Here is a 23,141-nt window from a genome sequence, read left to right as displayed (position 1 = left end):
AACATGGCTTGGGATCTGATCTCTTCTGTCTTGCTTTAGTTGTATAACTTGATTAGAATGTGTAACTGAGTTTCAGTGATTTCAGTCTCTCCTAACTTGACAAGTTTTAAAGGATCATAATGGGAAATTGAAATATTTATTATTTCCCAGCTAGAAAAAAAAAATCTTTCTTCTCTATATTCTATGCCAATAGTGTTATTTGATAAAAATATATGTAATTTCCTAGAACTAATTAGAATCAGGCTTCACATACTTGGCTTTTACAAACAGCTTTGAGAAATCAAGGGGAAAAATTCCAGAACAAGTTACTGAATTGTCACAGTTAATAATGTAAAAAAATTTTTTCCGAAAATATTAATACTTCATTAAAATTTTTCCTTCTAGGGGATATTTTTTGTCATCTCCTGTCAGTTAGCCAATATATATCAATCAATTCTTTGTGTGTTTTGCATGATCAGCCTTAAAACTATTTTCAATTATTTTAGGCATTAAGACTTGCCCATTACCAGATTTTCCCAAAGGACTGAGTTTTGTTCATGTGTAGAGGAGATTGTATTACTAAATCATGTTTTAAATATTTTAATAATAGCTGGGCACAGTGGCTCATGCCTATAATCCAAGCAACTCCAAAAGCTGAGATGAGAGGAACTCTGAAGGCCAGGAGTTCAAGACCCCATCTCTAAGAAAAAATAATGAAAAAAAAATCAGCCAGGTACACACCGATAGCCCCAATCACTCTGGAGGCTAAGGCAGGAGGATCACTTGAGCCCAGGAGTTCAAAGCTGCAGAGAGCTATGATCATGCCATTGTACTCCAGCCTGAGTGACAGAACGAGGCCTCGTCTCTTAAAAAAAAAAAAAGATTCTAATAATCATTCATTTTATTTGTTGAGATTTAAATGAAAACTGAGTTTTAAAATATATAATATAATATTTATATATTAATATGTATTATGTTGTGTTTATGTATTAGTCATCTTCCATTTCTGTTTCTTGGCAAGAGTTTACTAGCTCTTTATATTTCCTGAGGTATTCTAAACATCATTAGCTTTCCAACTAATTTTGGAAAATTAATGTTGCATGAAAAACAGATTAACGCTTATATTTGTTATAATTTGCGTTTAAGTCATTTTGCTGAATGTTTTTCCTACCTCTTTCTCTAATTCCTAATGTGTATATTTTTAGTTTTGGAGGCTTTTTTTTCTTTTTTGGTTTAGTTGATATATAAATATAAACACACACTAATGTAAGTTTTTTTTACTAAGCTAAGAATTTTCACCCCTTTAAGAGGATTTTGCTAATTTTTTGACATCTCAAATTAATTTGTGTTTTATGTTTCTTATTTTGAGATCTGGCCTTCAGCTTTTTATAGAAATTTCTACTTTGCCTTTTTCTTTTATTATGCTAGTACCCAGAATTGTTTAAATTTAAAAATGTTTTAGGAATCTTCATAATATTAGAAATTATGTAAATTCTATTGAAAGTCAGTCAGATTGCCCCTTCAAATCAGTCTCTTAGTTCTATTTATTTTTTCATTTCAATGGCAGTTCCATTTAACTTCGGTTGCAGTCTTTATTATAGGAAGAAGAGTGTAGTTGTAAAAATAACAATAGCAGTGTTTTAAATAAATAGACATCTGACATACATTGTTAAGGCTTTATATAACTTATTCAAGAGAAATATAAAACATACACAATAACATGAAAAGGCACACTGAGATTTTTATAGTTTTCAAAAGAGCTGGACCTTGTAAATCAGGGAATGCCTTGATGGAGTGTATGCATAAAAGAGGATCTCCCCTGCTAAATACAGATTTCTTTAACAAAGGAACTTCTTTCTTCAATTACTTAGGAAATAAGCTTAACTTCGTTTTCCTCAATAATACTGGCTTTATGACTATTAGGAAAATAGTGAAATGAAAGATTCTTTTTCTGTTAGCTTTGGATGTGAATTTTCAAAATTATTTTAAATTTGTTATGGTGAAGATTTAAAACTTATGACCATTCAGTGAGTTGATACAGATGGAATGTCACATTATCATCACATGGTAAAGCATGAAATTTATTTACTTTACATAGTCAACCTCTACTTAAAACAACTTGATACAGATATTCCTTAGTCAATAGATGGCATTATGTAGTACTTAGTGTTTTCATTTTCTTGGAGATATTAAAAAATACCATCATTGTTTGTCTATGACTAGTACTTCCAATAAACAAAATGTTTTTGAAAAGAATGTAAGCAAATTGTAGAGCAATTGCCAAGATATGAAATCAAGACATTTAGCTTCAGTCCAAAACATATTTTATCTGCTGTGAAAATAATTGTGTAGGTTGCAGTATGCATATTTTAAATGAAATGTAACCATCTGAACTTCACATTGTTCAAAAAAGTTGATTGTTTCAGCTGTTTATAATAGAAAATATTTCAGAATTTCTAGCTCTGTTCTTTTAAAAAAAATATACACTATAATGTTCCTGTTTTCTTTAGCTAACTTAGTGTGTTCTTTCATTGTAAAATTCATCTTGGTTATAGGATTTTAAAGTTATCAAATTCTTAGACAAATTTTAAACTCCCTCTGTTCTAAGACTATAAAATAGGTTGATACTGCCTTTTCATTCTAACCACCCACTGAAGTATTTTTAAACATAAAAATATGTTGTTCTTTCCCCTACTCAGGCTTGAAAAAGTATTCATCACATCAGCTAAATAATTTTACTCCCAAAAGATTACTAACCTTTTAGTTTTTTCTATTTTATCTTAACATTAAACAATATCTTTTTTCAAACATATACTTCAATTTTAAAAGCACTGAGGTTTGAATTTTAGACATGATGAGATTTAGGAGAAACAACAAAAATTCCCCCTTATGCTTTAACATTCTAGGTTTATCTGGAGATAAAAAATGGAGCTATTAATTTTGGTAGCACAAATATACATTAATGTATAACTGTAGGCCTTAGCTCTTTATAAGGATTCAGCTGCCATGTATGCTATACGTGGCTCATACCTTTCCTATTAATAATGTTAATGCTCTTGTTTTACACTATTCATCACTGTTTTGGGGATTCATTTCAGCTGCTAAAAATGCTTACTTCAGATTTGTCTAGGATTTAAGTAAAAGCAAACTGTTTATTACTTTTCACAGCCTTTTTAATAATTTCTTCCATGATTTAAATTTTTTAATACTTTACTAGAAGTATGATAATTTTTCTTTTAAGTAAAATCAGTAAAAAAATTTTTTAAGTAAAATCAGTAAAAAAAAACTATAGATTTGGGCTCACTTAGTAGCAATTATGTGTTTAAGAGGTGTAAGTAACTTGCTATCAGACATTACAAATATCCAGGTGCTCTGTATGTGCTGATGACAACAAAATTGAAAAGAAAGACTGTAATAATTCTGACTGGTTTTCTCTGCAGAAGATATTGATTATTTGTGTGTGGTGAGAGATTTGGAAAATTCAATTAAAGGAGTTGTGCAAAGGTTTCATAAATTTTCCTTCTACAGCGTGTACACAGACATTGTTGCGTATTAAATCAATGCAACACTTCACAATATATTTTCTTTGAAACATAAAAATAAATAACATTTAAACAGTTCTGCTTACTACAGAAACAAATTTTATTTTCTGTGAAGCATTTAGTCATGTGCTATCACTGACTCATACACATTTGCCAGCTGTAACAAATTTTATAGACATTTTCCCTAGAGACATATCTCACATACTATGAATTTTTAAATGAGCAAATGGTGAAGAAGGGATGTCAGCAATATAAAAATTGATCAGTTAAAAGATAAAAGCATAAGTAAAGAGATTTGTATGGTAGTCTTAATAGGTTTTATTAAATAAAAATACTATAAAAAGACAGTAATGAATAGACTGAAGACTAACTGTTCTTGAGATGGAGAAAAATTATTCTGGCACATTTAGTAGAAATTGGCTTTATGTCACCTGACAGGTGAACTTTTTTTCCATTTTTAACTCTTAGTCAAAAAAGCCCCACAAAAAAGAGTTGAATAAATTCTCTAAGTAAGTGGTTTATATATTTTAAACACATATATAATAGATCTGATGTTTCTAGTGTTATATAGCTACTTATACAGTTAAAAGCAGGACTTGAGTAATTATTAAATATTAGGTGATTTCTCCTCCAGCTCAGACCTCAGATAGGAAGAAGATGGTCGTTTTTATTCATACTATCCATACGACATGCTTCAGCCCTCTGGAATCTTTCAGGACTCCAGGCCTCTCTGCTGCTTTTCCCACTACCTAGATTGTGCTTTCTTCCTTCTTTGTCTAGCAAACTACTGCTTATCTTTTAAGGTCTGTCTCAGATGTCACATCCTCTGAAGCTCTCCCCAGCTCTCCTAGGTAAAGCTAAATTGCTTCATCTTCTAGGCTGCCACAACACTTGTCTGAATTTTTATAAATGTATAATGTTGTAGTGCATTGTAACTGGTTGCAGGACTCTTTCTAGGCCCCTTTTTGGCAAACAAACAAGTCTTAACTCTGTACTGTAGCCCCAGAGTCTAGTACAGAACCTGGAAAGAAGGACCACAATACAGGGCAATGGATGTGTGAATTAATGACAGCAAATGGCCACTAGGAATTTTTAAATATTTTCAAAAACTTATAAATTACTATGTCCTTACACACCTCATTAATGTTCATTGGATTCCTACTATGAGCCAGGCATTGTTCTAGCATTGGGGTAAACTGATATCAAGGCAGACGTAGTCCTGCCCTCAGGAGTATAGAATCTAGCATAAATGACAAGAAATTAGAATAAACCATAAAAAGTATACTAACAATGGTATTAAGCATGCATCATACTAATAAATGTCTTGGCAGTTTTCAAAACAAATTTTAAAATGTACATTCTGAAATCGAATCAGTAGTATATTGAAATGAGAATCTGTAGCCCCCAAACTGCTATTTATTAATATAATGTAAAATAAAGCTTTAGGTTATTTTAATTTCAGTTCGATTCAGCATTTATTCTGTGTCATATACTGTGACAAGTTACTTTGGACTATTTTCTGAAAAACAATCTTTCTTCTTTCATACAGAATGTCATCCTGACAGCTATGAATTCCTTAAATCCATTTTAAACTGAGGTACTGTTTTACCTTTCTAATTCAGTTTAACCTTGTTAAATTTCACTGTGTTTTGTTCAGGTAGAAACATTTTACTTGCATTATCAGATTTGGTGCTTTCAGTAAGGAAACAGGGGCATGAGCTTTGGAGCTTTAGTTGAAATTATCTTTCATCTCTTCTTATAAACAACAGGAGGACACAAGATCTGTGAGTTAGAGGCTTATTATAAAATAACACTTTAGAGCTGACTAGGCTAGCTTTAAAAGTCAGTGAGGGCACATTTTTAACTGGGTATAAAGAAGGCCCTTAATTGAGCACCTTTTGTATAAATAGCTAAATAGATACCAACAGGTAGGTTATAATTTCTATAAAACACATCCGACTAAACAAGATATAACAAATCTGTTAAATTTTGAAATGTGCTAAATTAAGTAAATAATTATAGATTAACTAGTTATACCTTCAAAACAATTCCTATTGATTCAGCAATACAAGTAAAAATTACATGTTTATAAGTAGCTTATTATATAATAACATATATGCTAGAAGCAATATGAGTCATGAGGCGATATGAGTGTTTAGTGCACCTGTAACTGAACATTCACATTAAGAACTGGCATCATCCCAGACTTTGTGGTGTCAGTATTAATTAAGATTCTTAGAAGCTAACCAGGTGTTTCTTGGTGTCACTTAGGGAAAAAAATTAAAGCAAAATAAAAGTTATATTTTATCCCCAAAATACTCTTCTTTGGAAATAGTATCTCAAGAAACAAGCCGTTTTTAAAGTACTGCAATGATCTTATATAGAAAATTGTGTCACTTTCATTCCTTAAAATGATCGTTCTATTGTATACCATAAATAATAGCTTATAATAACAGCTAACATTGAGCACTTTCTATGTGTCAGTGTTATAAGTGCTTTGTACATATCCCATTTAATCTTCACAACAACTTGTGAGTTTGATACAGTTATTATCTTTATTTTACAGGTGAGGAAACTAAGGCACAAAAAGGCTAATTACCTTATCCCAGAATTACCTAAGAGACACAGCCAGGATACTAAGCTAAGTAGTCTGGCACCAGAACATATCCTCTTGACCACTGCATAGTAATAATCTATGAATGTCAGATTTCACTACTGACCTAGGATTTTATATCCTACTAATATTAAGGATATGATAGATAGATAGATAGATAGATAGATAGATAGATAGATAGATAGATAGATAGAGATATATACATATACACGCATATACCTATATTCATTCATTCTAAGGTTAGATGTTTTATAAAATTTCTGACTCATAAAAACCCATCAGAGAAATATTGTATTAGATGGTGATCGTGGGTACATATTCTTGACCTTGTACCTGAGTTTCCTCACCTATAAAATATCATAACTGGGTATATGTTTAAGCAAATAAATATACACATTTAGTATATGACATTCTAATTAATAAACTTACGGGGAATTTAGAATACTGAGAATAGCTTTCTGTTCATGGATTCTAGTAAAGATCATCACAATTTGGGGATATCTTTTTTTTTTTAAGAGACAGGGTCTCACTGTCACCTAGGTTAGAGTACAGTGGCATAATCATAGTTCACTGTAACCTCAAACTCCTGGACATAAGCAATCCTCCCACCTTAACCTCCCGAATACCTGAGTAGCTAGGACTATGTAGGCACATGCCACCATGCCTGGCTAATTTTTTTGTAGAGACAGGGTCTAGCTATGTTACCCAGGCTGGTTTTGAAATCCTGACCTCAAGTGATCTTCCTGCTTCAGCCTCCCAAAGTGCTAGGATCATAGGTGTGAGCTACCACACCTGGCCTGGATTCTGCTTTGACAGTGTTTTCTTCCCATTTGGAGCACTTTGTTCATGATCTCATCTATTCCCCTGACTTTAGTTTTCACCTTCTTGTATATGGTTTCCAAATTTATTTGTGACCTCCCTACTGAGCTATAAACCCACAATTTCAGCTGCCATACAATGTCCCTCAAGTATACTGATTTCATCATTTCTCCTTTGAAATTGTCCTTCTACCTTTCTAGGGATTGCATCATTCCATTGATCAGGCTAAAAAGCTCAAAATTCTGTCTCTTTTTGTCTGCATATCCAAACTGCTTCCAGATCATATTACTTCTGAAAATGCTTAGTTCTTTCCAGGCCACTGGACTAGTTTCTTCCTTCATTACCTCTCCCAGATTATTGTTATCCCCATTGTAACCAACCTCTCTGCCCTTTAGTCCCTTGCCCCTACAGCCTATCCTCCTATTGGACAAATCTGTACTTTAAAAATTATCACTCTACCATATTCACAATAAAATCCAAATTTAAACTGACATTCAGGACTCTCCCTGATCTGATCACAGCTTACCTTTCCAATTTCTCCGTTGTGCCTCATTCACTCCAGATTACTCGCCATTTCCCAGACACATCCCCCAGAAAGTGCCTTTCTTCCTTACCCTTGTTCTTGTCTCCTCTGCCTAGCATGCTTTTTCCCTCATCATTGTCAAAATCTTACCCTTCTTTCAAAACCTGCTAAGAACTCACCTTCTACTAGGCTTCCCAGATCCCTCTCCTCCATGTTCTCTCATTGCTTTTCTTTTGTGCATTTGTCATAGCTGCCCTGCCAGTAAGAATAAGGGAGGGTATGAACTCCTTGATTTTGCCTATGTCCTAGAAACCTCGGACACACATAGTACTCCAGATACCACTGTGGCCACCTTCCCTGTCTGCACAACAGCTCCTGCCCTTCCTCACATTTCGGGGATTATTCCTCTTGACCTGTAAATGTTCAGTGGGGAGGATTGTCCCATAAAAATTCATTCTCAGGCTGGGCGTGGTGGCTCACGCCAGTAATCCTAGCACTCTGGGAGGCTGAGGCGGGCGGATTGCTCGAGGTTAGGAGTTCGAAACCAGCCTGAGCAAGACCCTGTCTCTACTAAAAATAGAAAGAAATTAATTGACCAACTAAAATATATATATGCAAAAAATTAGCCGGGCATGGTGGCACATGCTTGTAGTCCCAGCTACTTGGGAGGCTGAGGCAGAAGGATTGCTTGAGCCCAGGAGTTTGAGGTTGCTATGAGCTAGGCTGACGCCACGGCACTCACTCTAGACTGGGCAACAAAGTGAGACTCTGTCTCAAAAACAAAAAAAATTCATTCTCAGGGCTTTTAAAAAATGAAGCCTTTATGAAATATTGTTAGAATAAGAGAGAAAGTAAGGGTGACAGCAACCCAGAGGCCATAGGCAGAGTGCTAAAACCATCAAAAGAGGGGAAGAGAAAAAACATGATTTTGGCTAATAGTAACAGAAGATAACCGGGATACTTTATCTAGTAACAACGTGGATAAATCACTTGGTTAAAGAAAGAAAGTATGAGGCTTAGTTTGAACAAAGCACTGTATAAAATGACAACCTTTGAAACCTAGCAAGATAAGGTTTATACACATGAAACAATAACAATGTAAGGCAAGCTATTATAAGTGATACAAGTTCAGACTCTTCTTTCCAGGCTCTGGCCAATAGCAAGTACAAACGAGGATAGTGAATCCAGTGAGGATCAAAGTATCAACTTGATTGTGGAGAAATTGATAACCTCCAACATGGCAGGCCCTCTATCGGAAGTTTGGGGTAACTAAAGCCGATTAAGCCTTAAAGCCAAAATAGAACCTCTTCTCTCCCACACTGAATCTAAATCTTGGACTCTGTGTGCTTTCCTGAACCTGAAGAGAAAGCTAATCTTTGAAATAGACACCCAAGTCCATGTGCCTAAAGCTGTGAAGACCACAGATGTGCATTTACAACCCTGGTCGCAAGTCAGAGCCACGGAACGGGTTGGTTTCCTTACATGAAATTAGGAAACAGAAAAGTCCCATTGGACTTGAGAGTAGGCAGTGAGAGGGAATCTACACAGTGGGGAAGAAAATTATATAAAAATACTTATCTGTAATATTACTAGTAAAATGTGGACCAATGAATGTTCCAGATTTTGACCAATCAAATCTGTCATATTTCCATGGGGTATAGAAAGAGGAAGAGTTGACAGAATTTCCTTCCCCTTCTGATGGAGGGATATAAACATTCCTCTCTACTGTAAGTACCACATGAAGAATAAGCAGTGTTACAGGAATTCAGAGCAGACATGGATTACCTCTGGATGGGATGATTAGGTCATTTCTTGAAGGCCCTATGGGAATGTTTGCCATCAGTTGCCAATGGCTGCTTTCTTCAAAGGCTTCTCACACTAGGGTCACAAGGCCAAAAGAGTAAGAGCTTTTACCACCACTAGGAGTCCCCAGAGGGACACACTGAAGAGGCATCTGACACAGTAAATACTGTCTTTTTTTTTTCCCCTGGGGCAGCTGTTGGAGGAGACACCTGCTAAAAGGCCCCTGAGGCTTACAGACAAAGGCATGTAAATTTGGCATTTTCTGTAGGTCATATTGGAGTTTTAAAATTCTCTCAGAAGTATCTCAAGTATGGACACACAAGGTGAGGAGTGGTATGTCAGAGTAGTCATATTGGCAGTTATTTGGGAAGGTGATTCTTCCTTAGAAGATTCAAAAATAAGCAAACAAGAAGTTACCAGTATCTAACTAAAGTAGGTACTGAATTACATGGTAAGCGGGTATTAAAATCATTTCTTAAGTCATGTATGAGATGCATGTTAATTTGGAAACTAATTCTTGATGATGTAATAATCACCTTTTATATCCCACAGGCATTTAGAAGAAATGCACTCACTATGAGCAGCAACCTCTGCATCTGCCTGATCATATTTAAAGGAACAGAGAAATATTTGTAATTAATCTGCCCAGTAAATACCAGCTCATAGCACTAGGCAGGTGCGTGTCTAGATAAAATTTCTTGCAGCTAATTTAAACTTTCTACACACACCAGTAGATAATCTCAATGTAAATAATACATTTCTTCTTGACCCTTTAACATAAAGCCAATATGTACAGGAGGATCTTGACTTGTATTTTGTATCACATACATTTCTGTATACTTTTATCATTTGTGGATAGACTTAATAAAGCATATCAGAAAATGGCACCTTTGGTAAAGCTATATATTTTCCTAAAATTCAGATTAAATGTAATGGTGAGTGGAATTAGGTACCAGTTTTCCCATTTAAAGCCCCAGCTGCTTATTTTTTAAAATTTTTAAATTTCACACCTTTTATAAAATGCAGGAATGCATTTTTCAGTACAGACATTTAAATATTGAGTTTTTTTGAACTAAACTACACAGACTGTTGCATTTGAAGAAAAGACCTGTATTATGGGGCAGTATGTGATCCCTTCCAAATTATTTTGAAGCATTAAATATCTGTTCTATAGTGGTATTTTGTATCATCATTGGTTTGTGTTGTCACTCACAAAGGGGAGAGGGAGAATCACAGAGTATATTATTATCTTGATAAAAAATTCTATATTTGACCAATTCCATAGGGAAAAAAATGTTTACCTTTGGAACTTTCCTGTAAGTTTTGACAAAAGTCGTATAAAATATGTCATATGATTCAGTGTATCATGAAAACAAAAATACTATATGAAAATATGAAACAAAATTTAACAAATTAAAGTTGAAATGACTCATTTCCCACTTAGAGAAACTTCAGATTCACTTTTTAAAATGAAAGTGTTTTTTTAAAAATTATTAATATAAATGACATAGTTATTACATAGTAACCCCCTTAACTATTAAACCTGATTGCCTTCATTAATGATTTTCTTGGTACTATTTAAATGAGATTTTTAAAGATAATCTATCTGCTAAATATTAAAAATACTTTATGATACAGTCCTTATAATAGGATGTTACCAAAGATAACTAAAAGGGATTTTTCTAGGATTGAAAACTAACCCTAGGATATAGCCAAAACATTTTATAAAGTAACCTACATTAGTTAGGAAATACAGGGTTAAGAAGTAGATTGGTTTCATATGTAATCCAAATTATGCAGGTATGTGCTTAATGCTATTAAACCAGTTACTGTATGTTTGACCTCTTGATACACTAAGCTTTTGCCTTTCAGAACAGCTGGGTCTGCTAAGAATCATTTTCCAGTTCCCTTCATTGTAGATCGGATGACTCTCGCTTTATCACCCTTGGAGGCCACATGAAGGACAAAGCAGAAAGAACCACACACAAAACTAATGTTTATATTGTGGGGGGAGGGGATATACTTGGCCCTGATCTTCCAATGAACATAACACAAGAGAGACCAATTGAGACTTGAAACCATTGTGTTACTTGAACCATTATTTAGTTATATCCTATCCATCTCTTTCTTTCTATTGAGGCTTCTTTGGCTGTCTTGACTTTTGTAAATGTTTCACTCACTTAGTTGTGGTTTATCATTTGGACAGAATGCTACATCGGGGATTTTTCTCCCCTCCCTGAGGCCTCAAGGGAAAATGACTTCTGTATGCCTCTTATATGATACATGAACATACACTCCATTCTCTTCATTTTAAGAAGCAAACCTAAGTTTATTGGCAACTGAGAAAACTGCATTTCTCAGAATGCCTCTTCCATCTAAAATGTACTTGAAAATAACTTAGAATGATTCATTTTTTGATAGGTATATTAGTGAAGAAGGTGAAAAATCTATCTTTAATATTTTTGCATAACTTGAATATCTTTAAAGCATCCTTATAATCCTGAGTTTAGCTAAGAGAAGTGCTTTGGAATTGGCTACTTCTGTGATCTTTATTCATTGCTGGATATTTTTGGTATTTTGGAACCTAATCCCTCTAAGTTCAAAGTATACTCTTAAACTGGTTTTTAATAGATATGAAAGACACTTGACTTATAAGACAATGGCTACAGGTCTCTATAAAAGCTACAGTATACCTCAATATGATTAAATCATCTGAAAAATGTGCATGTATTTACAGAATTTACCTGTGGGATACCTTGAATACAGGTGCATTCTATTTTACTAATGTTTATATAAAACTTTTATTTTTAAATAAAGTTTTTCTATTCCAATTATTTAGAAGTTATAACTTAAAATTTCATCATTTATTTAAATCAATATTCTTTGTTAAACACAAGTATACTATTACAAAACAAAATTTAAAAAAGAAGTCTATACCAGCCAGCCAAGATGCTGACATTTGGGCACAGTGATTACAGATGGTGACCATGGACAGCAATGTTCCTGCTGATTCGGCAGCCATTCAAGGCTGCTTTTCTGTGCTGACCTGCCCTTTGAGTCTTTATGCACATTTATTTGAGAAAGAAATACTTTTTGATTTTTGCTTTGTCTAAACCCACTTCCTTTATCAGACATATACTTCCTTGCATCAGCATGCAACTATCCATATCCAGAACCAAATTTTCTTTGTGTGTATGTGGTTTGATTTGCACCGTTTTAAAACATACCACCACTTAATATGCCTTAATGCTATCTTATGAAATAAATATATTCACTAAAAAACAGGTTGATTGTAAAATGATTGTTTTATTTTTATCACAGAGACTAAAGAACACATATCTTTATATGAGAAATTACAACATGGATATCATACATTATTTCTGCCAGTTGAATACTACAGTAAAGACGAGCTTATGCCAATATAGAGGGATACAGTATTAAAAAGACAAAGTTAACATGAAGCATGACATGAACCAATGCTTTGGCAGTGGTAACCTTGAACCATGTCACAAGAAAAGGATGGAATCCTTGGCCGGGCGCGGTGGCTCACGCCTGTAATCCTAGCACTCTGGGAGGCCGAGGCGGGCGGATTGCTCGAGGTCAGGAGTTCGAAACCAGCCTGAGCAAGAGCGAGACCCCGTCTCTACTATAAATAGAAAGAAATTAATTGGCCAACTAACATATATACAAAAAATTAGCCGGGCATGGTGGCGAATGCCTGTAGTCCCAGCTACTTGGGAGGCTGAGGCAGGAGGATTGCTTGAGCCAGGAGTTTGAGGTTGCTGTGAGCTAGGCTGACGCCATGGCACTCACTCTAGCCTGGGCAACAAAGCGAGACTCTGTCTCAAAAAAAAAAAAAGGAAAGAAAAGGATGGAATCCTATATAATGCAGTTAATGTGAAACAGAATGATTATGGAAGTTTAGAACTAGTGATCATAAATAATTAAAAAGATTTCACTCAAACTACTTAGATTTCAAACTTAGATTTAAATTCAAGAAAGTTCTTTTTTTTCTCCTTAGGAAAATTCATTTTTTAATTGGATTCAAGTAAATCTGCATTCTTGGAAATAAAGGACATGGTTTAAATCTTTTTGCCTTGTTAAAAAGAAATTCAGATTTGTACATGTAACAAGGCATGTTCAAACTTCAAACAGTTTAAATTGCCTTCTCGGTAATTAAAAAGATTATCACATATCTAATTCCCTGAAAAATAATTTATAAACTTCTTTAATTGCATTCTAAAATGTAAGGAAAACTAAATTTGAATACCAAAATTGGTGATTTCCTATAAAAAGAAGGGGCTCAATTCTCTCATCAGACTATTATATGGTCTGATAAAGTAGATTTAGACAAAGCAAAAATCAAGAAATAGTTCTTTCTTTTTTTTTCACTTTTGAGATGTGGTCTTGCTCTGTCACTCAGGCTAAAACACGGTGACCTGACCACAGCTCACTGCAGCCTCTAACTCCTAGGCTCAAGCGATCCTCCTGCCTTGGCTTCCCAATTGGCTAGGACTATAGGTGTGTAACCATGCCTGGTTAATTTTTTAATTTTTTTTAGAGATGGGGTTTTACTGTGTTGCCCAGGCTAGTCTCAAACTCCAAGGCTCAAGTGATCCTCCCACCTCAGCATCAGAGTGCTGGGATTACAAGCATGAGCCACTGCACCTGACCAAGAAATCTTTCTCAAAATTTTCAAGACATAATATATAGAGTATATTTCCTAAGTAAACACTGAGATTAAGGACATTTTTCTCTTCTTTTTCCACTTGAATAGCTGTGAATATTAATAAAACTACAATTTTTTACAATGCTTTGGCCAGACAACAGACAGAAAATAAAAGCTTCCATTGTTCTTTGGTCCTGACATACGTTTATTTTGTATGGAAAATGATGACTTTTCATGATTTCCTTTCCTATAGTTCCATGATTCTTAAAATGATAATTTCATTTATACACAGCAAAAAGTTCACAAAACCTTTTAGCACGGTTCACATTTTCACATTTGTTTAGGAATACAACTAGTTGATTTTCTTCTGATTTCTTCCATTTTTGGAATCCCACATGATTATAATGTTGAAGTATACCAAGAAGAATAGGAAGTTCAAGCAGGATACAAAACACACCAATACAGAAAATAAGTCTGGTAATTTCTGAGGAGGATCCAGTGTGACAGTCATCAGCGTCAGAAGGACCATAGTGATCACTGAGACAAGAAACTATAAGGGAGGAAAAAAAGTATTATTAAGTAGAATGGAAGGTGAAACATAATGTACTGATAACACTGATTTGTAGCTATTAAATGAACAGAATTTAAAGTGAAGGTTGAAGGTCCAATCTCTCCTGGTAGATCTCAACTTTGGCTTTACATTAGAATCATATGAAGGGTTTTAAAAATCTCAATGCCCAGGCTACACCCCAGACCAATTAAATCAGAATCTCTAGAGTAGCCCCAGTACTTTTCAAAGCTAAGTGATTCCCACATATAGCCAAAGCCTGAGAACACCTATCTCATAATACTTCATACCACCCAGGCACTGAAGAAAGATATCTGGGATAGATGTTACTGCTAGTCAGGGTTAAATTCATGGCATCCCCTTGGAGCCCTAGGTCCCCAAAGGATATAAAATTCTAAGCTAATGGGTACAAATACACAATTAGAAGAAATAAAACCTAGTGTTTGATAGATCAGTAGGATGAATACAGTTACTCTATTGTACATTTCAAAGTAGCTAGAAAAGAATAATTCAAATTTTCCTAACATAAAAGATAAATATTTAAGGTGATGGAAATCCCTATTACCCAGATTTGATCTTTACTCATTATATGAATATATCGAGTTATCTATCACACATCCCCAAAATATATACATCTATTATGTATCAATATGCAAATTCCAAGCTAATCCCGAGAACTTGTCTATGAAAAAGTTTTCCATGGCAAATGAAAAATTACATTTTATATTCACTGAATGCTTACAGTGAGCTAATGTTTTAGTAAAGAACAGTGAAGGGCTGGCGCGGTGGCTCACGCCTGTAATCCTAGCACTCTGGGAGGCTGAGGCAGGAGGATTGCTTGAGCTCAGGAGCTCAAGACCAGCTTGAGCAAGAGCAAGACCTGGCCTCTACTATAAATAGAAATTAGCCAAACAACTAAAAATAGAAAAAATTAGCCAGGTACAGTGGCACATGCCTGTAGTCCCAGTTACCTGGGAGGCTGAGGCAGAAGGATTGCTTGAGCCCAGGAGTTTGAGGTTGCTGTGAGCTAGGCTGACGCCATGGCACTCTAGCCCAGGCAACAGGGTGGACTCTGTCTCAAAAAAAGAACAGTGGAGCATATGAAAGAAAATGTAATCATCTGGCCTCAAAGAATTTTCCATTTAATTAGGAGAATGTTAAATAAGATTACAAGGTCACATTTGATTAAATGCCAAAATGAGCAATAAAAATAATTATCACGTTTATGTAATTGTGTAGTCAGTTTTCTTCTCTAGACCAGTGTACTGTACAATAGAACTTTCTGCAGTGATGGAGATGGTCTATATCAGTATTCCAGTACAGTATTGTATGTTGTACAAATCTGGGTATATACTTAAAAACATGAATTACACACTTTAAATGTGTGGATATATGTGAATTATATCTCAAAAAGCTATAAAAGGAAAAAGAAATTTCAATAATTTGAAAATTATTGAAATACTGAAAAATATACCATTCCTTAAAAACTGAACAACTTACCAAATATTGTATAATTCTGGAAAGAAATGTAAACCATGGAAGATACTTCCTAACAGAAGTGGAAAAGGATTTCAACTGCAGTTCTTCTTCAGACGTCTTTTCAAATATTGAAAAGGAGAATGCACAAACTATAAAAAATGCCATCATTGTCACAACTGAGGGCATTAGGAGTTCATCCTTCAACAGAAGAGGTAGCATACTGTAAAGGAAAATTTTTAAAAAATCAAAAGAATCAATCCAAACCATAGTTACTTTGTAAAAGAATTTTAAATTAGTTTACATGAATCATATTAAAAATATTAAATGGAAATTATTTTGACTTACCTAAATGTTGACACAAGTAAAAACCAAGTAGACATGAAAGGAATTTCATTTAAAACTAAGCAGACTGGTCTAAAATGATAAAGAAAAAAAAATTTTAATATTACAGAATATAATTTCAGGTCCTACTTGTAAAAACTATGAACACATTTTATCTGTCTGATTTTCAGGGGTAGTTAAAAAAAAAAAAAGCCAAGAAGGTCTCCCTATGAACTACTGAATGATTTTAGTCCAAACTAAATTAGTCTAGACAAAAAAATGTCAATTCCTTATAATAAATGGAAAACTGCTGCTTCCAGTACACCATTAATGGAATATTTTTTTCTCCATCATACAAGTAAGTAGCTTAAGGAAAGGATCAGATAAACAGATCTGCACATTCAGAAAAAGAAAGCTTTCTCATATATTTCATACTACTTGGTAAATATGAAATAAATTCTCAGACAGTTGTTTTCAAACTTCTCTCTTATGATCCTTCATGTTACATATTACTCAGCTAAGTTAAAAACCAGAGGTATAACAGGCAGGATCATCATGCCACTGAAAAGGACAATACAGACAAAGAAGAGTTATAAAGGGAAATAAGTTGATAATACTAAAATAAAAAAGGAAAAGATTAGTAGTAAGAGGTTACATGAAAAGGGCTAGATACAGGAAGCATAATGTCAATAAATGGAACCACTGCCTTTATCAAAGAGCTGTTTAGGATCATAGCTCCAAATTCTGTGGCATTACCACAACTCCCGATCCAATACCGCCTGGATTCAACTGTAACAATGCTCAAGGAGAAAGGGTTAGTCAGAAGCCCCAATTCCTAGTCCCATCTCTGACACTTACTATGTGACCTTAAGCAAATGATTAATTTAACCTATTTTCTTATGGGTAAATGAAAATAATAATACCTTGTATTGTTTAGTTGAAATAACTCTTTGAAAGTATCATCTAGTGATTTTTTTTTAATGTTGTATTGTTTAGCTGAAATAACTCTTTGAAAGTATCATCTAGTGTTTATTTTTTTTATGTAAAAATAAACTTTCTAAAGGTGGTTGTTGAATAATATTTATCATTATTACTATGATTTTGTATCTCCTTTTTAAAAATGCTCTATAAAGATTTGAGCATTGCCCCCCTTTCCTAGAAGGATGATATTTTTCCCCCGTGTCAACTAGTATATGAGATTTAAGCCCTGGAAATATATAAACTGATTGAAAACTACTATACTAAAAGAAAATACTAGAGGCCTTTCCATTTCACTGCTTAATGCTTTCTAAAGGGTTCATGTTAATAATAAGCACATATTAATAGCAGGTGCTTAATAAATATTGTTCTATCTGGCTTTTAATTATTTCCCATTTATTCATTCAATATTTATTTACCAAACACAAGCATTACTCAAAAACAGTACATACAGGCAATGTTCTGAAAGGAATACAAACATGAATATAACTCAGCCCCTAACCTCAAGGTACCTAAAATTCAGAACCATGCAGCAAAATCTTGTACATCCTCAGCCTCTTCTCTGAACCTGTCCCTTCACCACCTGTTTGAAACAATCACTGGCTCTCTTGCCTGAGGACAATGCTGCCCCTCTGCCCTCTCAATTGTTCATTTTTATTGTTTCCATAGCTCCCAAATCACTTGACCTGAAGGTGGGAGATAACTTCCTTGTTCTCCCTCTCTTGTTCTTTTTTTTTTTTTTTTTTTTTGAGACAGAGTCTCACTTTGTTGCCCAGGCTACAGTGAGTGCAGTGGCATCAGCCTAGCTCACAGCAACCTCAAGTTCCTAGGCTCCTTACAAATTGTCACTACTATTTAATTCTTGGCAATTTTAATATGTACATAGATAATCCTTCCAACATACCTCATTTGCTGGAACTCCTCTCTTCCGGTGATCTCATCTTTAATCCTATCCCTTAAGGTCATGCTTTAGACTACTACCCATCCCTGATCACAGTTCATGACCTTTACCCTGATCACTATCTCCTGCCTTTTAGGTACCCCAACTCCAACAATCTTTCTTTTTTTTTTGAGACAGGGTCTCACTTTGTTGCCCAGGCTAGAGTGAGTGCCGTGGCGTCAGCCTAGCTCACAGCAACCTCAAACTCCTGGGCTCAAGCAATCCTTCTGCCTCAGCCTCCCGAGTAGCTGGGACTACAGGCATGCGCCACCATGCCCAGCTAATTTTTTCTATATGTATTAGTTGGCCAATTAATTTCTTTCTATTTATAGTAGAGACGGGGGTCTCGCTCTTCCTCAGGCTGGTTTCGAACTCCTGACCTAGAGCAATCCACCCGCCTCGGCCTCCCAGAGTGCTAGGATTACAGGCGTGAGCCACCGCGCCCACGCCCTACCCCAACAATCTTTTGATTCCACCAAGAACTTCAATCCATTGCTCCTATAACCTTTTCACTTTTTCTCACCCCCATGGCTTCTTCCCTTTTTACTCACCTTAAATTCAAAGTTCAATCATTATAATCACTCCCATGCATTCACTCTTAAGCCCCTAAGCAAGGAAGTTATCTTCACCAGACAAAACCACAGACTTAGAAATACCCAACTCTACCCCCCGCCCCCCTACACTTACTCCAATCATGCTAGCAACTGCTCTGGAGAAACACATTTACCCAAACTGGTCTCACTTTAAATACATGATCATGATATTCAAGTGCCCTGTAATTCCTATATATAATATTTCCCTAATCTGTTTACACTGTCTCTCCTTAGAAAAATATTTCACACCTTCTCCTTTCCTTATACTTGAACAGCTCCAACTCACTCTTGGCTGATGACTTTACCTCTCACTTCAATAAAAAAACTGAAACAATTAGAACCTTCACAGATACCCACCATCACATCTACTCCCTTCCCAGCATATGTGCCATTACACTCTAATCACTCCTTTTACTGAAGATGAGCTATTCATATATCTGTCCAAAGCCAATTCGTACCTCCCTCCTATATCATCAGTTTTCCTTCTCTGTTGATCATTCCCATGCCATTATTGCTCCTCTCTTTAAAAAAACCTATCTATACGTAACCTTAACACTTGTACCCCCATAATATGCTTAAATAAAAAAATAAATAAATAAAAATAAAATAAAATAAAACAAAAAAGGATGATCTGAGCCATCCAGGGTATATCAATTATCTACTGCTGCTAAGAAATTACCCCCAAACTTAGCAGCATAAAACAATAAACATTTACTATTTCAGAGTCTCTACAGGTCAGGAGGAGCTTGGCTGGGTGTTTCTAACTCAGGATCTTCCATGAGATTGTCAAGAAGTTGGCCAGGGGCCAGGCGCGGTGGCTCACGACTGTAATTCTAGCACTATGAGAGGCCAAGGCGGGCAGATCGCTCAAGGTCAGGAGTTCAAAACCAGCCTGACCAAGAGCAAGACCCCGTCTCTACTAAAAATACAAAGAAATTAATTGGCAAAATATATAATTAATTAATTAGTTAATTAATTGGCCAACTAAAAATATATAGAAAAAATTAGCCAGGCATGGTGGTGCATGCCTGTAGTTCCAGCTACTCAGAAGGCTGAGACAGAAGGATCGCTTGAGCCCAGGAGTTTGAGGCTACTGTGAGCTGGGCTGTCGCCATGGCACTCTAGCCAGGGCAACAGAGTGAGACTCTGTCTTAAAAAAAAGAAAAAGAAGTTGGTCAGGGCTGCAATCATCTGAAGGCTTGACTGGGGCTGGAGGAGCCACTTAAGTGGTTCATGCACCTGCTGCTATGGTTTGAATATTTGTGCTTTTCAAAGCTTATGTTGAAATTTAATCGCCCTTTAAGAGGTGATTAGGCCATGAGGGCTCTGCCCTCATAGGTGGGATTAACATCATTTTAAAAGGGTGGGTTTGGTCCCCTTTTGTCTCTCTCCCTTTGTCCTTCTGCCATATGAAGTCTTCTGCCATGTGAGGCTTTCTGCCATGTGATGACATAGCAAGAAGGCCCTTGCCAGATGCTGGCATCTTAACCTTAGACTTCCCAACCTGCAGAATTGTCAGAAAATAAATTTTTGTTCTTTATAAAAAATAAATAAAAATAAAAAACCTATCTTGACTCTATGTTCTCTACCAGTTATTGCCCTATTTCTCTGCTCCTCTTTTCAATAAAACTCCTCTAAAGACTAGTCTACCTTCCTCACATCATATATAAAAATGAACTTAAATTAGATGACAGACCTAAATATGAGATATAAATCCATAAAACTCTTAGAATTACCTTGGATGTGGCAATGGTTTCTTAGATATGACACCAAAAGTACATTCAACAAAAGATAAATTGGAAATTCATCAATATTAAAAACTTTTATGCATCAAAGAACACTATCAAGAAGGTAAAATGATCAACCAAAAGGTCTGCATGTGGAAAAGAAGAATAAAAAAGAAAAAAGAAGGTAAAAAAATGGGAGAAAATATTTGCAAACCACATATCTAATAAAAGTTAATACCGAGAATATATAAAGAACTCCTAAAACTCAACAAAAAGACAACCCAACTAAAAATTGGACAAAGGATTTACTTTTTTTTTTTTTTTTGTCCCAATAGTAGTGTTCAAAGGACAAAGGATTTAAATAGGCTTTCCTCTCAAGAAGATATACATACTGCCAACAAGCACGTAAAAAGATGCTCAATATCATTAGTCATTAGGGAAATACGAGTAAGAACCACAGTGAAATACCACTTCATACCCACTAACATGGCTATAATCAAAATAATGGAAAATAACAAGTGCAGTAAAGGATGTGGAGAAATTGAAGCCCTCACACATAACTAATGAGAATCATAATGGTACAGCTGCTATGGAAAACAGTCTGGTGGTTCTTAAGTTAAATATAGAATAACCATGTTACCCCGCAGTTCCACTCCTGAATATGTACTCAGGAGAACTGAAAACAAGTGTTCAAACAAAAATTTGTACATAAATGTTCACAGTAGTACTATTCACAACAGTCAAAGGTAGAAATGACCCAATGCAATGCCCATCAACTGATGAATGGATGAATAAATTTGGTATATCCATACAATGCAATATTATTCAGGTATAAAACAGACTGAAATCCTAATACATCACAGATAAACCTTGAAAATATTATGCTAAGTGAAAAAGGTAGGCCCCATACTATATGACCTCACTTATATGAAATACCTCAAATAGACAAATCCATAGAGATTTGCAAAAAGCAGATCCATGGTTAGAAGGGAATGGGAAGAGGGAAAATAAGGAGTGATTGCTTTGGGTATGGTTTCCTTGTGAGGTGATGAAAATGTTCTGGAAGTAGATAGTGATGATAGTTGTATAACATTGTGAATGTACTAATGGTAAAATTTATGTACTTTACCAAAATTATTTTAAATAATTTTAAAATTTCTCTAAAATAACCAAGAACTTTCCATACTTGTCTTCAGTTATTCTCCTCTAATATTTAATTTTTTTATTTTTTATAATTATGGGTACATAACAGTTGTGTATGGTTATAGGGTACATGTGATGCTTGGATACAGGCATACAATATGGATTAATCAAATCAGGGTAGTTAGTGTGTCCATCATCTCTGGCATTTATCACTTCTTTATATTAGGAATAATTCCAATTCCACTCTTTTAGTTACTTTAAAGTATATCCTAACTTATTGTTGATTATAGTCACTTTGTTGTGCTATATCACATATTTTTCATTGTATCTAACTATGCATTTTTTTTTTTTTTTTTTGAGACAGAGTCTCACTTTGTTGCCCAGGCTAGAGTGAGTGCCGTGGCATCAGCCTAGCTCACAGCAACCTCAAATCCTGGGCTCAAGCAATCCTGCTGCCTCAGCCTCCCGAGTAGCTGAGACTACAGGCATGTGCCACCATGCCCGGCTAAGTTTTTGTATATATATTTTTAGTTGGTCAATTAATTTCTTTCTATTTTTAGTAGAGACTGAGTCTCACTCAGGCTGGTTTCAAACTCCTGACCTCGAGCAATCCCCCCACCTCAGCCTCCCAGAGTGCTAGGATTAGAGGCGCGAGCCACCGTGCCCGGCCTCTAACTATGCTTTTGCACCCAATAACCATCCTCACTTTATCCTCTCCTCCCTGCTACCTTTCCCAGCCTCTGGTAGCCATCATTCTACCCTGTTTCCAGAGATCATTTGTATTTAGTATTTATCTCCCACATATGGGTGAAAACATGCTAGATTTGTCTTTATGTGTTTGGCTTATTAAACTTAACATAAAGTTCTCCAGTTCCTTCCATGCTGTTGCAAATGGCAGGATTTCATTCTTTTTTTGTGGCTATATAATATCCCATTGTATATATATACCACCATTTCTTTATCCATTCAGCTGTTGATAGACACTTAGGTTGATTTCAAATTTTGCCTATTGCGAATAATGCTGCAATAAAGGTGGAGTGCAGATATCTTTTCGATATGCTCATTTCTCCTCCTTTGGATATGTATCCAGCAGTGGAATTGCTGGCTCATATGGTAGTTGTATTTTTAGTTTTTTGAGGAACCTCCATACTGTTCTCCATAATGGTTGCACTAATTTATATTCCCATCAAGAGTGTAGGAAGGTCCCCCTTTTTCACATCCTCATCAGCATTCTTTTTTGCCTATCTTTTTGATAAAAGCCATTTTAACTGCGGTGAGATGATATCTTATTACAGTTTTGGTTTGCATTTCTCTGATGACTAATGATGGTGAGTATTTTTTCGTATACTTGTTGGGCATCTGTATATCTTCTTTTGAGAACGGCTATTCAGATCCTTTGCCCATTTTTTAATCAGATTATTTTATTTTTTCCTATTGACTTGT

The 23,141-nt window shown here is 35.2% G+C and overlaps 2 protein-coding genes across 4 annotated transcripts in view; one reads left to right on the top strand and one right to left on the bottom strand.

The window, feature by feature from the left end:
* Positions 1 to 10,167, top strand: part of ITGB3BP (integrin subunit beta 3 binding protein) — a 63,708-nt gene extending 53,541 nt beyond the window's left edge. For both annotated transcript variants that reach the window (XM_012767122.3, XM_012767119.2), the window contains exons 8-9: positions 5,071 to 5,118; positions 9,833 to 10,167. In XM_012767122.3, coding sequence (XP_012622576.1) covers positions 5,071 to 5,117 — 47 coding nt within the window. In that variant the 3' untranslated portion in view covers position 5,118; positions 9,833 to 10,167. The remainder of the gene's footprint in view (positions 1 to 5,070; positions 5,119 to 9,832) is intronic.
* A 2,399-nt stretch (positions 10,168 to 12,566) lies between these two features.
* ALG6 (ALG6 alpha-1,3-glucosyltransferase) overlaps positions 12,567 to 23,141 on the bottom strand; it is a 51,816-nt gene continuing 41,241 nt past the window's right edge. For both annotated transcript variants that reach the window (XM_020288992.2, XM_020288990.2), the window contains exons 13-15: positions 16,342 to 16,410; positions 16,018 to 16,216; positions 12,567 to 14,499 (exon numbers count right to left, since the gene is read on the bottom strand). In XM_020288992.2, the coding sequence (XP_020144581.1) occupies positions 14,302 to 14,499; positions 16,018 to 16,216; positions 16,342 to 16,410 (466 nt within the window). In that variant the 3' untranslated portion in view covers positions 12,567 to 14,301. The remainder of the gene's footprint in view (positions 14,500 to 16,017; positions 16,217 to 16,341; positions 16,411 to 23,141) is intronic.

This window comes from Microcebus murinus, chromosome 2, assembly GCF_040939455.1.
Source record: "Microcebus murinus isolate Inina chromosome 2, M.murinus_Inina_mat1.0, whole genome shotgun sequence".
In the NCBI taxonomy this organism is placed as follows: Eukaryota; Metazoa; Chordata; class Mammalia; order Primates; family Cheirogaleidae; genus Microcebus; species Microcebus murinus.
The sequence above is the reverse complement of the archived record's forward strand: the minus strand, read 5'-3'. Positions and strand labels throughout refer to the sequence as shown.